Source organism: Branchiostoma lanceolatum, chromosome 4 (assembly GCF_035083965.1).
Source record: "Branchiostoma lanceolatum isolate klBraLanc5 chromosome 4, klBraLanc5.hap2, whole genome shotgun sequence".
NCBI classification, from domain to species: domain Eukaryota; kingdom Metazoa; phylum Chordata; class Leptocardii; order Amphioxiformes; family Branchiostomatidae; genus Branchiostoma; species Branchiostoma lanceolatum.
In genome coordinates this window covers 24742828-24759578 of record NC_089725.1, presented here as the reverse complement: position 1 = coordinate 24759578, position 16751 = coordinate 24742828, and the positions used below count along the sequence as shown (strand labels likewise).

Here is a 16751-nt window from a genome sequence, read left to right as displayed (position 1 = left end):
TTTGCGTGGGTGTTTCCGTGGGTGAACATCGGGAAATTCGCCTGTGTATTTTTTCAATAGATTTTTTTCTTTTATTATTTTCTAAGGTGTTGATTAATTTGCCTGGTGCTGAAGGCCGGCCATGCATGTAACGATCCTTATGTAGGTCAAGGTTTTTCTCAATGCATTTAGAAGTTTTTAGGAGCATGCATGCAAAAACGAGTGAAATTTATCCATCCCCTCGTTGTATAGAAAACAACTATCATGGTGGAAAATATGTAGTCTGATGTGAATCACGAAGGTTTATCTGTTACTTTCTCTGCTTCAGCCTTTTCATAGAAGATACAAAATTCAAATTTGTAGGTCAGTGACAGAGGAGATTTTGCAAAGTTTCTGCAATCATGATGGCGTGAAGTCGGGTCAAAATGTTAAAAGGTCCAAACGTGGGAAGTTGTGAGTTGATATATATTGAAAACGAAAGTTCCACGACCTCATACCTTCACCAAGTCATTTTGTCTTGGTATATATCCATTAAAGTTCCAGTCGAACGAAGCTACATATTCAATGAGTATCAAGTTCCTGTCAATAGCACATTTGAAATATAAATTTTCCTAATTATTTATGCAAATGAAGTTTCGATTTGCATAATTGGTGTACCATTACATTGGTCTTCATCAAAGGTACTCACATGTAAAAAAAGCAAAGAAGGCTTTTCTAGCATTTCCTGATCAGTTATACAAATGACGTACTAAGGGTCCCGAAATCTAACTATTTCGAGGTCTCAACAAAACCTACCCACATACAAAATATCAAGACAATCCACCCAGGTATTCTCGAGTTATCGTGTGAACACACACACACACACGCACACACGCACACACACACACACATACGCGTGCACCCTAAAACATAACCTTCTTGACGAAGGTAATAACAGCATTCATAGGAGACACAATAACGTTCTTAGTTAAAGTTCTCCCGTTTAAAAATTCATTCTTTTATCATTTGTGTATCATTCTGGCATCTTTTATGTTTCTCGTCTCTTACTCTACTCAACTCTCTATTTTATTGGCACGGTCGCCGCTGGTCAGCGCCACCTACCAGATTTGTCGAGAAGTTCCGTGACCCTCAAGACGCACCGGAAACAGTATTCCATCCATTTTTCGGCGAGTCAAGAGGAACGCACTGGAGGAACGCACTTTGGGCATACCGATTTCTTTCAGTGTCCGAAATAGACCGAGAACAGACGTTTTGGACGCAATCCCTTAACGGTATGGGGCGGAGAGGTAAGAGACGGAGAGGTAAGAGACCTAATGCCGGACAAGTTGGCTACCAAAGTCCCCCCGAGTCGAGTCAGCTTCTTCCAGAGGGTGCTGAATGTCCAGTAGAACAGATTCAGCCACACAAGAAGGACGCTGGGAGCTTGGCGCATGACAAGGGCTCCAACCCGACACCCTTACCCGACGAACCCAGCGAAGTTGAGGAAAGCATCCAAGGGTATAGGAAGTTCCATATCCCCTTCTTGATGGAAGCGGTAAACAACTTCACGGCGCAGCATCTCCAGGAGAGTCCCGCATGCGGAGTTCCACAGGTCGTCATGCCGGCCGATGGGGAAATACAAGGCCATGGGTTCAAGGCAAGTCTGAAATGCTCCAACTGTGGTTTCGTGCTCGGCCCTGTCAAGCTAGGCAAAGACTAAGACTGCAAGCGTACCAATGACACTTGAAGAGGATGGAGCCAGCAAAGAAGAATGTTCAAGGTCCCCATGGCATAAAGAGTTAAACCAACTTTTCTCAGCTTGTCGACATGCGTGCCCCAGAACTCAGCAACATGATCATGACCTTGTCGCCGGGACTGAATGTGACACTCATTATTCTCCTTGATGAAAAGGGAGAAAAAAAATGCGCATGCAATGAAACTCCAGGGGAGAATGGCTTAAGACGGAGAGCCAATAGACACGGCAGAAGTGGTGGCAGCTGTGGAAGACTGGGGAGATGGTGATGAAGACAACTGATGAAGAGAAACCTTCATTTCTAGACATTCAACTTGCACCTTGACAACCAGGCGGCAGACCTTAAAAAAAGATCCTGCCCCAGAAGTCTGACTATTTGATTGAGCAATGTTAAAATTTTGCATATAACAAAAGAAGGGTGAATACCACTTGATTAATACTAATAATACTAATACAATATCTAGTGCTGTTGAATATAACCATAAAATGTATTTTGTTGTCATTTTAATAATCATACCAAACAAGTATCTTACCCCATCACATCCAATTTTGAATAAATACACATTGTCAGCAATCAGTGATAACATATATATAATAAAATAATGTACCATAAATATTCCACAAGGACACCAGTTTTAAATTAAACCTCGAAGTGTAATTTTGAACCATGCTAACATGTATTTAGTTAATAAAGTGAGTGTGTTGGAAAGTTCTGACATTAAAGCAACAAATTGTTCTTTGCTTATACTTTTGATGCTTAAAATTGCAAATTCACATTCTCATCTGTGATTAGTTATGTCATGATCATATTTACCCTGAGAGCAACATTTTTCCCCTGAAGCCTATGCAACAACATATTGAGCCTCTGCGTGTACAATGCTTCAACATATGTTGATCATTATGATATGCATAGAACAATATATCTTTATGTAAACACAGCATGTCCAACTGTACACATTAAATTAATATGATGGCTTGTACAACAAGACCATAATTAACCTGTTACTTGTATTCAATTCAGTGCTTCAATATGTCTTCATATAATTTGCTCACTGATGTTTGTTTCTATATTGTTCATTGGTTTAGCTGAAACATTACAGACAGCCAAGGTTGCCCAACTAGCTTGTTGCTATTGTCAAGGGCTAACCTTATATACAGTATATATAGACAGGTATAGATTGGCATATATAGAAATTATATATATGCCTATCTATACCTGTCTGTCTCTATTTTTTGCCATGTTGCTGTGCTCAAAAAACGTAAGGCAGAAATGGTAAGGTTGTTATACATACTATGATGATGAATAAATACAGTAATAACACAACCTGAATCTGTGACTTCAAAATCAAATGACAAGGTACATATATATTAAGTATGTTAAATCAACCATCCTCCATTGAGGACAATAATGCAATGTGCGTTTGCCACAGCTTGCGTTTTCAGCCAAGCATACTAGGTCACCCTTACTGATTTTCATGTTCCTATAATACTTTATGGTTCACAGTGTCGTAGTACAGTCGTACATTGAATAGCAGCAATTAATACTTATTTCTGTCGCTTAAAACCTTGTATTTCTGTCGCTTAAAATTTGTAACAGTCAACAGTGAATCACCACAATGGATCACACCAGCTCAACAACCACAAAACACCATAATTTGCAGTAGGTTAACTTGTCTACATGTTTCCGAGCAAAGGGTCATTTTCAATCCAGACGACCAGGAAACTTGTTGGCTTAAGTTGCTTTAGAAGAAGTCGTGGTTGCCGACCCGTCTAGCCTCACTTCCATCACCCACCAGTGTGGACAGGACCTGGACCTGATTCTTGAACTCATCAATGTTTATATAGCAGCCCTGGTAGAAAACAAGAGGAAACTTCAAATATGGTATCTTTGTCTATGGAAGCTGCTAAAGCATTTCCTTACAGGCTAGTTTCAAGTACAAACAAAAGTCACAAACAAAGCCTCTGAAATTAAATGAAAGGTACCTGTAAGTGTCGAACAGTTCCAGGTGCCAGAGTGAAGGCCCTCCGTGAGTGCAGCATGCGTCTGTTGTTGAAGACTAAGCAGTCTCCAGGTTCCAAACGTCTTTCCTTCTAAAAGCGATGAGGACACAGTTTAGCTCTATAAAATATTCTCTAGGGAGTTGAAGTGGTCTCTACTTATGTCCTGTAATTATTATCTCCTATGGTCTATAGATGTAACAACATGATTAAGCACAAAGCAATGTGAGAATATTTCACCATTCAATAATGTATAACAAACTGGGAAAGAAAGTCCTGACATACCTTGAGAGGAGAGTCCTGCATGGCTTGAACCAACCTCCTGTAGGCCTTGTAGTATGGCTCCACATCATCCTGGACACAATCAATTATTAAATGTGTGTTGAACATTCAATAGCATACATAACCTATATGCATGTAACAAGCTTTGATAGCAATAACCTTAGAATATCAACTGCTAATAGTATATTGAAATGGTATAGCTGATCTCAGAAAAAAACACATACATGTAACTACACATTTTACATTTTTTTTGGAATAGAGTCTTAAAGGCCATAGGAAGTCATGCTGAAAATGTATCAGTATTTGCACACTACCAAGCAACAACTACCATTTCCACAATGTCAATTCAGTGAATGTTTGTGAGATGACAATCATTCCAAAACACAAGCCATCTCACCTCTGGTACTGACAGAGGACCTTCAAACGGTGGGGACCAGTTCACAGCAATCACCTACATGTAGTTCAGTAGTAGAGTTCAGTAATGAGGGGCATATACATTATGTACTTCCATTGAAGCTTATATGTAAGTTACAGTACTAACATTGTATTTGATCTTAAAGTTAATATTGCAAACTGTTCCACAAAACTGTTTGTTACTTTGTAGCAGTAATCTGGTTTAACAGGCTAGTACCCAAAAATGATTTTAAAAGTGAATTCCTTTTTTTGTACAAACATTGTTATGTATATGAATAAAGTCTGCCTTTTTCTGTAATTTTCCTACTTCCCTGGAACCAGGGAAAGAATTCAATGCAGGCAAGGATATTTTTATTTGTAAGAATATTAGACAGACTACCTACCTCCTTGTCTGGGTTGAGGACTATGTGGGGTCTTTGGTACCTCATGCAAACTGGATATTCTCTGGAAATGGTCAGACATATTCAAGTTATGTAAAAATGTCCCTAATACTGCACACCCATTAGTTTCTGCTGCTACATATATTAACATTTGTTCAGACTGTTAGCTGCAGTAGTGCACTTCTCAGAGATTGGGCAGTGAAGTTATAATAGAAGAAAGTCAAAGACAGATTGCAGAAGAAAGTCAACATTGAAGCACATCCTCCCTAAAACTCAACAGTATCAGACACACTAAAACACATATGCATACGATTGCATTTCCATTTTCTAGTGACAATTTGATATCATTTTGCTACTACATATGGTCATTATGTACAGTACCTGTCAAAGTGGATTTTGTGGAAGGTTGCAGGCACTCTGACCAGGGTGTTGAAGTCCTCCGGATGATGCACTCTGAGATGTTCCACCACAGGGAAGGCATCCAGCAGAACACTCTCTCCTCCCTGTACCTCTGGATTAAACCTGGATGGGGGTTGTGATGTCAGATCATATTGAGAGAAGACAACATAATGGCAGTTGAAAATTATTGCTGTTATTCAGTTAAAAAGTTCAACATCCTTGGTCTATGACTCCATTGTCTTGCAGGCATATGTTAAAACTTAAACAATAGGTTTCTTTTTTGATGTGGGAATAGCTGCCGATTTTTGTTACTTAACATCTTTTGTAATACTACTGATATTTTGCAAGGTTGCAAAAGTCCATGTCAGAATTAAGGAAAGTACCTGACACAGTGGAGAAGCTGCAGACCAGGGGGAGACTCGTAGTACATCAGGTCCATGTGGAACTCAAGTCCAACGTTGGAGTACGCAGCATTAATGGGCTTCTCTGTGGACACGACATCAAACACCTGAAGGATAAAATAAGAAAAGACATGAGTTACATCTACACCTATACCTCTCACCTTGTTTGGCTCATTTTGTTTTTAATTTGGAAATTGTTGTGGTAGTGCCACTTTCACTTCCAGTGCACATGATGCAGTACAAGGCTACTTTAGAAACATGGCAGTGATACTATATGGCAATATTGATTGCTAGAGGTCAGATCAACTTACATTTCCATAGATAGACTGTTGTACTGGGGCAATGAGCTCTCCAACCTGAGGAAAAAAACAATAATAAACAGATATCTGCTTGTGATAAACAAATACAAAAATATGTAGTCATCGAATGTATTTCTGATACCAGTAACTCCACAAACTCACATGAATTTCAGATACAATTTATGTGAGATCATACAAGTTTTTTTACTCACCTTTGCCACAGTTCCCAGTTCTGTTGGCACATCTCTGACCAATGAAACTCCATAGTCACTGATGTCCTGCATCCACCTGAGGAAATCAAAAATAATGCACCATCTATTGTCTAATGTTAATCAATCCAATCAATCAATCAATCAATCAATCAATCAATCAATTACTTAAATCAAAATAACAGGTCATCAAACTGACAGAGAATACCCAGACACTGTTGCATCAAACATTACCTGAGTAAAACAGACTTATTCCCACTCTGCAACTTTTTATAAGAGATTTCAGGAAACCCATTCTGCGGGAGAAAATACATTTAGTGGTAAGAAAATAAAAATAAAAGAAGATTGTTTTACCTTTGACATGCAAACTTGATATAAAGGCAAAGCCTACTGATAAATACTACCAAATTGCAAACAATAATCCAATCTGTCTGATACAAGAATAGAAAACTGAAATAGTATAGATAAAACATTAGTGTCTAAGATTCATTCAAAAGTCATGTTTAACAATTCATATTTAATGCAAGCCTCAGACAGACAGCAATCCCATACCTGGTGTACTAATGGCCTCCTCTTCTCTGCCCTCTGTCTTCTGTGTTCCTCTGAGTAAGAGTTCTTCCACAGCCAGCCCAGTGGCAAAACTGTCACATGATCTGGCTCCCCTGCAAACCCCAGATGCAGGGCGCGGTCCTCATCTGTAAAACAGGAACACAAAGTGAAGGAACTGTAAAATTCAATAATGTGTTAATACTTAATAATATGTACATTACAACATTTTAGCTATGATCATCTGCACAAGCAATTATTATGATAATTTGGAGAAAATCATATTTGCATAGAGCATTAATACACATTTGGAGGTCTATGTGGAAACAAAATTGGCAGTAGGGTAGCTTTTGCCAAGAAAATACAAAGGTCCACGTCCATATAAGTAGAGAACTGATCCATACTTTATCAATATTACTTGTAAGAGCATAGGCGGTAGGCCATCGAGTTTTTGTTGAAATAGGCATTACTGTGCTGTATATGTATAAACTCCAATGGTCCGCTAAGGAGCAAACAAACGGAAAGATTTCGGTGAATCATAGACTAACGCACTGACTGTGTACTCGGCCTACTGAAAGATTCCCGAGAACTTACTCTAACACGCACTGTGTACGAGTCGATCCACTGCAAGATTCAAAAATCGTACACTACTGAAACAACCGCAACGCCCAATCCGCACTACCTGTGTACTTGATCCACTGAAAGATTCCCGAGAATCGTACACTAACTGTAACAACCACAACGCCCGATCCGCTGTCTATTCCAAAGAACCATACGAAGGGATGCCGAAAGTTACCCGAAGATTGCCGAGAGCCGAACAGCGATTTCCGAACGCTTTGGGTAGTGTTAAGAACAAGAATAGATAGGTAGGAAATGCAGTTTCAAAAGCCCATATTTTCGGCGAAAAAACGCCATGAAATTAAACACGTTGATACTATTTATAATCTAGGGGTTACTTACTAGCCATGCAGAATTTCTTAGGATACAATACCTAATTTTAAAGGAGATATGCGGCATTTTAAAAAGTCCGATTTCCGGGGGACAGCGTTACCAGCAGTGCGGCAATGACATCATTGATAGCCAATCAGACGCAAGACCCATATTTCCCGCCACGTTCGAAAATGGAACCACTATTCGGCACGGCGAGGTCCAGAGATTTATTACACTCTAACATGTGATTGGTACCGTCTGTGAAAAGAAAACTAAATACAGAGATGGCAAAGATAGTTGCCAATAAGTAGACGGAGTGTTGTTGATGTAAGCGGTAGGTGTCGTTTGTTCGTAACGATTACGTTAGTCAGGCCGCATTCACTGAGTACGTCGGGCCGCGTATTTAGTGGGTAGTAGCCTATTTCAGTAAGCAGCGCCGTCGAACGTGTTTCTAAGTCACCAAAATTACTGTCCACATGAAGTGGTAACGCTGTCCACGGGTAGCTTTTCCTACCCTGTCATTTTTATGAAGTTAGCGAAGTTAGCTCTTGACGGTTCTACAGTTTTGAACAGTTGGTTCGCGAATGCGTTCGAACTAACTATACTCCCGCCGGCCTTTGCGCGAGCTGTGACCAGAACACGGAAGTAACATGATGCTGTTCTTCGCGTGGACTCTGTGTACTACGTGTACGTACGTGTATTATATTAGAGAACAGTATGATTATCAAGAATCTTCCTTCAGCGGACCAAGTACACACTTCAGTGGTGTTCAAACAAAACAACAGCGATTTCAACAAAAACTCGATGGCCTATCGCCCATGGTAAGGGCAAACATGTCAGCATACAAATGATTCTCACCATCTACCCAAGCCTTGGTGACCTCCTGTGTGGCTGGCAGAGACAGTGGGTTGAGTAGACGCTGCCCGCTGTGGGCCTGTTTACACTGGATACAGTGGCAGTGGTACCTCAGCCATGTACAGCTGTATCTGCACAGGACATGGTACTCACATTTAAACAGTTCTTAGGGCTAGAGGTTAACCTCGAAGTGTACTCTTATACAAAAGTACTTAATTTGGTACTCATTTCTGTTTACGTAAGCACACATATTTACTAAGTAGACCATTACATTGTTTTAGCTTCCAATGAAGAACAAGTTGTAAACTATTGAAATACAGTTAAAGGCTGCAGGAAAGAGGACAGCCCTATATTCCGACACCCCTACATTCTGACACCGCTATGTTAGGCTTAGGGAGTGTCACAACATAGGGGTGTTGGAATATAGGGGTGTAACTGCAGGAAAAGAGTACTTGGAATATCGTAATACAATCCAATACAATGTAATACAATACAATACAATAAAATACAATACAATGCAATACCAGACCTGGTGGTACTTTCCAGTGAGTCGTCCCACTGCACCTGCACCTGCCTGCCACCTGCCTGCACACACACCTGCAGCTGCTCCCTCAGCACCTCCCAGGCCTCCAGCTTCTGGGAGCAGAAAAAAGAAACATATACTACTCGTGTATATTGTAATTTACTTATAAGCTCTATCTATGGTAGCCTGGATACCAGACTCGTTCCAAGGCCTGTTCAGACCAGTTCTTCGGCTATAGGGCCAACATACCCTTTAGGAAAGTTTGCCATAGCCCCGCTGGCTTAGTCCATGAGAAACCTGGGGACATGTTGGCCCAGAAGCAGAAAAAAGAATATGTACTGCACATGGATTGTATTGTCATTTGATACTAGTAAGGTGTATCTATGGTTGATTCAAGTACAAACTGTGGAAACCTATCCTTTGCACAGGTGCCTAAAACAAGAAGCTATCTCCACCATACCTATTTTCCACAAAAATTCCTCAAAAACTTGTTAGCCTGAAAGTTGTAGCATCAACAAATCTACCAGCAATAAAGTAGCAAGGTGTAACTATGAAAACTTAGCATTTGCAAAACTTACACTGCTGCGAGTAGCTGAACACAGGAAGCCTCTTGTTTGCTGCCACTTTTTGGGGGATGATGTCCTTTTTCCAACTGTAGATACATCCAAGGAACAAGAGTATGAGGGATGAAATGCATTAAGACAAAATGCACTAATGTACAAATTTTACATTTATCATTTGTTCCTTAGTAGGTGTCTCCAGGTACCACAGACTATGGATTGTTGACTTCAATGGCCATGTGCCAGAGAATTAACTACTAGTACTCTTGGTGGTGAACTTTGCTACCAGTGCTAAACCGGAATTTGGGGAAATGGGAATTTTCTTCACATCCAATGACAATAAAGGTTACATAAAGGTTTCTACAACACCAACATCTTTCCCATAATTCCTTTAAAGATGGGCTTACCATGATCAACATTGGAAGATGATGAGAGAAAGGACAATGCCCTAGTCCTACTGTTTCCATACAACCTTGCCAGCCTTGGAAGTCTTCCCTCCAGCGCTGTACAACATGTTCTCCTTAAAGCTGCTATCAATGCCATGGTGTCTACAAAGCAAATAGAAAAAGTAACGTTACATCTATACCATGGAGGTTTATTTCACCTTACTTTTCAATTGCGACAGGTACTGGAAAGCCTCCACATGGAACTGTATACATAATAGCTTGCCAAGATTGGCATATGCCTGGGGTGTGTTAGACTGAAATGCTGCTATACCGGTTGCCTACAATTATAGACACATGTACATGTATTTAGATCTGGGCTAAGATAGCAAAAGCATGTGACTCTTCCAAAGAACATGTAAATTACCAAGAAATCTTTATATTGATAAATTGATAATCTTCTACGTGTCTAAGAGGCGAAGTGCACATTAGGAAATTTACGAACTCAGCACTTAATACAGGAAGATGTTGAAATAAAACAGTACCATGAAAACAGTACGGGGATGGGGGCGGAACCGGTAATTAAACACCAAGGACGTATCAATCGAAGACCTCCTTGGTGACAGTGCTATGTCTTGGAAGGGAGCAGCGCAAATATTAACTTTTCGCTAGAAATGTGGAATACAAAATGGACTTAACATTATTGTATAAGATAAGTAGTAAAATCAAGTCATACCACAGAGTAGAAACCTGTACTGTACAGTCCTCGTTAGATTATCTTAGTCAAAATTCTTTTCTCCCGCCGCGACCTGTGTGTACAGCAGCCATATTTTACCGGCTAAACTCTGACCTTTGACATCTCGTTAGAAATACAGATGAAAGCTAATCACTCAACGTTTATATATCTCACACATAGAATATTTTTAAAAAGCGTAAGAACAGCCTTTACAAAGCACATTGGAGAGATATAATTGATTTTGACTATATTTTTTCCTGTTCCCGCCATTTCTCAAACTTTGACCTTTGACACCACCAAAGTCTACAAACGTCATGACTGGAGGGAGGGAATTCGAAGGCGATCAGATGCTGTGATATTATTGAATTCATGTAAAATCATAATTTTGGCGTTTTTATAATATCGTAGAGACAAGGAGGATAAGCCCACGGTTGTGATCTACCCCCAGAGAAAGGTGAGAAATACGTTTTGGTCATTTAACATCGTGATTTGCTGTCTAGCTCGTATCCCAGAAAAACAGCCATGTTTTTCCCATAAAATTTATATAACGTTATATTATTATTTCATTAGCTTCCTTGGAAAACTATTTTTTTACCGCGATCTTCGTCATCTTGATATATCTCGAATGTCTGATTCCTATTCATACATTAGCGATGGCCAAATTTGTTTGATGAGGAAACTGGGGACACAAATTATGCAAAATATTCTATTAATAAAAAACAAGCGTATCCCACAGAATTTTTTCCACCGTGATATAACCTCCTTGTGCTATGGGTACCTAAAGATATAGGATGTTCGTCTCAAGATCACAGAAAGTCAGAATGTACAACCAAGGAGGTTACACACACTCTGAATTTAACCTCCTTGGTACCTCCTGGAGGCACAATATTGCCAAAGTTATAGTTTATACAGTGCCTTCCACAGAGCATCCACGGTTAGGGAAAGAGATGTCTTTACCTCCCTAAGAAGTCGCCAAACACAACATCAGTATGTCCATAGTAGCTGTTAAAACTATCAGATGTCCTTATGTTGTTGCTTGCATCATTGCATGTTTTCTGTAGCCATGGACAGTGAGGTGCAGCGTGATGGCCGACTGCTGGACATAGTTGACCAGGACTGGCGAGATGACCAGCTGCCCATGGACGACATCGATGTTCCCCAGATGGAGTTGCCAGACCCAGAACAGGAACAGGTGTGGTTTCTGGCTCACCTATTTCTGTATCTGTATCTGTATTGCCGGTATAACCGCCCTTCGGCGTAACACACCAGCTTCGCAGGCACGCAACGTGGCAGCAGCTGGCCTGGTTACATTACACTGAACGGCCTGTCACACCTAACTTTTGCACCCAAATTTCAGTATTTGTCACCCTCCTTGTAGTTACAGTGTAAATAGTCTGTGTCCTCTTTTCGTACTGTAGACAGAAGCCTTTTGACAAGGGCAGTACTTGGCATGTGGATAAAAATGTTTAAGAACCAGTAATTTCAGAATCAATTTTGTTTCTGCCATTATGAAGATTACACAGAATGGGGCCTTTGACTTCTCATGAGAGAACTGGCGAGAGAACACTAAGTCTGTAAAAGTTTCACCCCTTAATTTTGTCTTAGCATACATACCAAATGTTGTATTGAAAACAGTGAAACAATTTGTACGTTGCATTGTAAATACATGTAGTAACAGTATGATTGCTTTATCTCACCTGACAGGACAACGGAGGCCCTACTGAGTCGCTGAAGGAACAGGAGCAGAAGTGGACAGACCTGGCTCTGCAGCTGCTGCATGAGAATCCCTCCACCAACAACACTGAGAACCCATCTCGTTAACTTTGGACAATTAGCCTGTTTCTCATTCCATAGTACTTTGTACTTTTTTTGCTCTTGGTACAATAGCTTTTCTATCAAGTTCCTGGTATCCTATTGCTGTGTATATGTAGCAGTGTCTGAATATACGGCAGTGTGTGTGCTTCATTGTTTCAGAAGGCTTTGCCAACAGATTACTGGTATTAAGGATTTTAGTCAGCATAAAAGAAACAGCCAGGGAGCAAATAAAGACTGCCACAATGGAGTACTGCCCAGATGCAGTGCCGCTGTATCTCCACAGGATGGGCAATGAAGTGGAAAATGTTGCAGGCTCAGGTTCTGTGATCACTATCCCAGCAGGTAGCTATCTTGCTATCCCCATGTCAGCTCCCTTCTATGGTACTCTTCCTGGTGGAATTCTTCCACCCTCCGCAGGAGATGGGTACTGGGGAAGCAGAGGGGGAGCATTTTCAGAAAACAAGACCGGTGCCGATCGCAAAGTATTTGTTGTGGACTCAGGACTTGTATCATATCAGGACTCGTATCCTCTTAAGATAGAGTCGGTTTGGTCTCTTGCAGAGAGCAGTCAGAACAACTCTAAGGAATACGCAAGTGCAACTGGATCCCATACAAATAAGGTAGGCCTAACTCATTCTACAGATGCATTGGAAACCTCAAAAGATGTTGCCTATACAAGTGAGAAACAGTCCCAAAAGCTGGACACTGGCAATGAAAGTCAGACTGTAGAGGCTTCCTCCAAACTGGATGTCACCTGCAGTACCAGTACTCTGACTTCTAACTCAGCTGAGGCCAATGCTTTACAGGAGGCACAAACTCAAACATCTCTTCCTTCAAGTGCATTCCAGCCAGCTACTTGTACTCAGAACCTGTCCTTTATGTGCTGTCGGCATGAATTTTCATCAGAAGAGCTGTTCTTTGCACATCTCAAAGAGGTTCATAGTGAAGGGTTTGTTGCTGGATCAGGCTTTGAAGGCAACCTGTCGGAGTCCTTCACATGCGAGACGTGTGGTCAGGTCTTCTCAGAAGAACGACTCTACAGCCTTCATGACCAGATTGTGAAAATTTCAAACTCTCAACTGAAGGATTTGCTTGACATCATCTTTGAGGGAAGCAGTGAAGACACAAAGGAACCTTATGCTGACAAGCAATCTACTGGGAAGAAGATTCAGCCACCAAAGGGCTCCTTTGACTGTTACTATTGCACATCAAAATCAAGAACTTACTACTTGTATGGTGCATTCTCAAGGCACCTGGAGAATATTCACAAAGTGCCACCTCTCAATGATCAAGGAAACCCTCAGTGTCAAGTATGTGTGGAAGAATTTCCAGATTTGAGTGCTCTCTATGAACACATAGAACACTACCATGTCCGAAAAGCTACAAACGTCTTCAACGAGTGTGTTAAGAATGTCAGAAGCCGAGCAGAATCAGGACAAGAGTTGAAGTGTGTCTTCTGCCAAAGGTTGTTCACAAAGGAGAGACTGTACTTTGTACACTTGAAGGGACACTTTGTCAAGAAAGATATCACTAGTAGTAGGAAGCGTCGTTGGAAGTTGTCAGATATAGAGGTTGAAAATCAACCTGAAAATCTTCCTACAGAGATGGATAGCTGTAAGGTTGATGATGTTAAAACTGAGGAAGATTCAATTGAAGTTAAGGTTGAGTCTGAGAAAGAAGAAGTTTCCAGCCAGAATAAAGAAAAGCGTAAGAAGAAAAAGAAGCCAAAAGGGATGGAAAAACTGCTCGAATGGAAACGTAAAGATTCTGTCTCAGAATCTAAACCAGATTCTGTCCCTGCAGAAGAAGAGTTGAAAGAAAGAAAAAGTAAGAAGTTGAGAAAGAAGAAAAGGAAACATACAGCTGAAAATGAGGAAAGCAGGTACACAGGCAGATATTCCTTTGTCAAAAGTTTGATCAAGGCTTCAAATGAGAAGGATGCTGATAAGATCAAAACAACAGACAAGATCAAAACAACAGACAATATCAAAACAACAGACAAGCTCAAAACAACTGGCAAAGTTATCAAAAGCAAAAGTGGCAGGGTGATCAAAAGGAAGTACCCTGGTACAGAAGTCACCAGTGCAGAAAGCAAATCAAGTGATGTATCAACAGCAGCAAACCTGGTAAAAGATCATGGCAAAAGTTTTGCAGAAAAGCCACACCTGGGTAGACCAAGAAAAAATGCCCTTAAAAGTCATGCATCCAAACAACAGGTCAAGACAGATGAGACAGAAACACTAGCAGTAAATGCTGAGACTGTTCTTGACTCAACTGATATGCACACTCCAGGGGAGACCCAAGCACAAACAAAGGAAAGAAGTAAGAATGAGAAGGAACTTGGTTACCACTGCTGTGGTAAGAGCTTCAAGGATGAAATACTTTTCTTCTCTCACCTACAAAGTTCTCATCAGCAGTTCCAGAATACATCAGAGAATGTCTCGGACTCCTGCCCAGTTTGTGGCCAGTGTTTTCCATCTTTAGGGCAGCTGTTGTTCCACACCAATCTTCACGAGGCCTTGAAAGTGGTAGGTTTGCCAGACAAACTTCAACAGCCCACAGGAACACTTTTGCAGTCAGTAACAAAAAGTGAAGTCCAATCCCCAGAAAGTAACAAACCAGTCGGCTACTTCATCTGTCAAATGTGCCATTCGTGCAGCAAGGATCCAAGTAGAGCCCAGTCGGGACAAAGGAGGACATATAACACATTTTGGGCCTTTTCCTTCCACATGCAAAAGGCTCATAATGTGCCCTTCCTTAATGAAGAAGGGAAGCCTCGGTGCCAATACTGCTCAGAAAGCTTTGATAGTGAAGGGGAGTGCTACAGACATATCAGCACGTCTCACCCGAAGTTCATTCGTGCTCCCACCAGCACCTTCAGTCAGCAGGTGGAGGATTGTCTGGGACAAGACGGGGACAACAGATGTGTGCTGTGTGGGAGGGAGTTCCTCAAGAGGAGGGTCTGTCAGATTCACCTGAAGAAACATTTCTCCTGGGAATAAGTGAGAGGAAATGTTGAGGGGGGAAGTTTTTCCTCCATGCTCCATGCTTGAAGTGTATGTGTGGAAACAAGGGATTTTAGAAATGGATGGTAGGATCTCATGTAGACCTTATATGTTTGTTTAGTCAAAGAATTCAGCACAGAGCTTCAGTTTTCATCAAGTGCTTGCTTTCTGCTTTCTAAGGCTGGTAAAACAGCCTTTCTTTACTTTCTAAAGTATGAATTTGTTAAATATTTTGTTAATGTTTAACATTCTGAAAGTTCATTCCTTTTTTTTCTCCACATAGAAATTTTACCACTAAATGTATCAAATTCATACACTGTTGAATCATTAGTCAGGAATACTTTAATTCTCCTCTGTAGTACCAGTTTATGCATAAGATTTACAAGTTCTTACAATGTCACAAACATCATAAGCTTATGCTTAGTGATCATGATAATTTTCAGTGGAGAGAATTATCCATGACTTACCATCGGTAGAGTTCTGGAAGGTTCCAGAAGAAAAAAAGAAGGCGGTGAGGTGACATGACAGAAATTTGAATGTGGGTGTTGGGGAGGCCACTGTATTTTTATCAACATGCTGTATATGAAATCAAAACTTTAGTGGGGATATTGTCAGAAGGATATGCCCATTTTGTGTTTCCTAAATGAGCCCTGCTGTATTTTCGTTGTTTTGAGATGTTCAACAATCTTTACGAATGTTAAGTGGAACATGTTCTGATGCACTGTTATGTTACAAATGTTGGTACTGATCAGTAACTGTTACATGTATTACCCAAAGCATAATGCTTTTAAGATGTGTTTTCTTTAACTTTTGACATTCCATGGTTTGTTTTATTTTACTATATGTAAACTATTTCCAGTACCTTGTTACTGGTCCACAATCAGAGTACTGAGCAGAAATACTAGGCTTTTCATGGGTTGACTTATTTTTTTGGTTTTACCTTATATTCATAATCATATTATGTTGAACAGCAGTGGATTAAAAGAGTTCAGGGAAATTATTGAGTGTCAAGTCTTTTGAAGAAAGTTTACTGCTTATTAGGGAATGCCATCCTCCTTTAGTTGGACTTACTAACCATGTGGTTAGATAAAGCTAGTGGATACTAAAAAGGGAGGATGGCATCCTGGCCAGAAGGTCTTGCTCACTAGTCTACTGTAAACTCAACCTTATCAGCAACTTATACTGTGCAAGCCCTGGCTGCCAGGACTACTGACAATTGTAACAGTGGGGTTCAAGCGCCTCCAACTGACTAGTCTAACTGGTCGCGACCTTTTAGCCTAGTGCCTGTGATGTGGGCTGCCGGTT

At 40.6% G+C, this 16751-nt stretch overlaps 3 protein-coding genes across 5 annotated transcripts; 2 read left to right on the top strand and 1 right to left on the bottom strand.

The window, feature by feature from the left end:
• Positions 1-2200: 2200 nt before the first annotated feature.
• LOC136433582 (probable gamma-butyrobetaine dioxygenase) lies at positions 2201-10756 on the bottom strand. Of its 3 annotated transcripts, none has more exons than XM_066425901.1 (16): positions 10627-10756; positions 9915-10055; positions 9526-9599; positions 8954-9060; positions 8428-8555; positions 6646-6788; positions 6328-6389; positions 6097-6172; positions 5897-5941; positions 5568-5692; positions 5167-5307; positions 4789-4849; positions 4389-4442; positions 3995-4063; positions 3695-3799; positions 2201-3561 (listed from the first exon to the last, which is right to left on the bottom strand). In XM_066425901.1, exons 2-16 carry the CDS (start codon positions 10048-10050, stop codon positions 3454-3456), a joined length of 1434 nt encoding a protein of 477 aa, XP_066281998.1. In that variant the 5' UTR covers positions 10051-10055; positions 10627-10756; the 3' UTR covers positions 2201-3453. The 3 variants fall into 3 exon arrangements, with proteins under 3 accessions (XP_066281998.1, XP_066281996.1, XP_066281997.1); XM_066425899.1 differs by having other exon boundaries at positions 3695-3802; positions 10627-10755; XM_066425900.1 differs by having other exon boundaries at positions 3695-3802; positions 8954-9057; positions 10627-10755.
• Positions 10757-10917: 161 nt separating this feature from the next.
• Positions 10918-12602, top strand: LOC136433583 (anaphase-promoting complex subunit 13-like). The gene is made up of 3 exons (XM_066425902.1): positions 10918-11080; positions 11688-11818; positions 12331-12602. Exons 2-3 carry the CDS (start codon positions 11690-11692, stop codon positions 12445-12447), a joined length of 246 nt encoding a protein of 81 aa, XP_066281999.1. The 5' UTR covers positions 10918-11080; positions 11688-11689; the 3' UTR covers positions 12448-12602.
• Positions 12603-12683: 81 nt separating this feature from the next.
• Positions 12684-15443, top strand: LOC136431989 (uncharacterized). Its single transcript, XM_066422999.1, has one exon. It carries the CDS (start codon positions 12684-12686, stop codon positions 15441-15443), a length of 2760 nt encoding a protein of 919 aa, XP_066279096.1.
• The last annotated feature ends 1308 nt before the right edge of the window (positions 15444-16751 follow it).

Coding starts and splice junctions, on each gene's coding strand:
- LOC136433583 (XM_066425902.1), top strand. CDS start 11,690: ATGGACAGTGAGGTGCAGCGTGATGGCCGACTGCTGGACATAGTTGAC. Junction 11,819..12,330: donor CAGACCCAGAACAGGAACAG/GTGTGGTTTCTG, acceptor CTCACCTGACAG/GACAACGGAGGCCCTACTGA.
- LOC136433582 (XM_066425899.1), bottom strand. CDS start 10,050: ATGGCATTGATAGCAGCTTTAAGGAGAACATGTTGTACAGCGCTGGAG. Junction 9,061..9,525: donor GTTCAGCTACTCGCAGCAGT/GTAAGTTTTGCA, acceptor TTCTGCTCCCAG/AAGCTGGAGGCCTGGGAGGT. Junction 6,173..6,327: donor AATAAGTCTGTTTTACTCAG/GTAATGTTTGAT, acceptor TGATTTCCTCAG/GTGGATGCAGGACATCAGTG.
- LOC136431989 (XM_066422999.1), top strand. CDS start 12,684: ATGGAGTACTGCCCAGATGCAGTGCCGCTGTATCTCCACAGGATGGGC.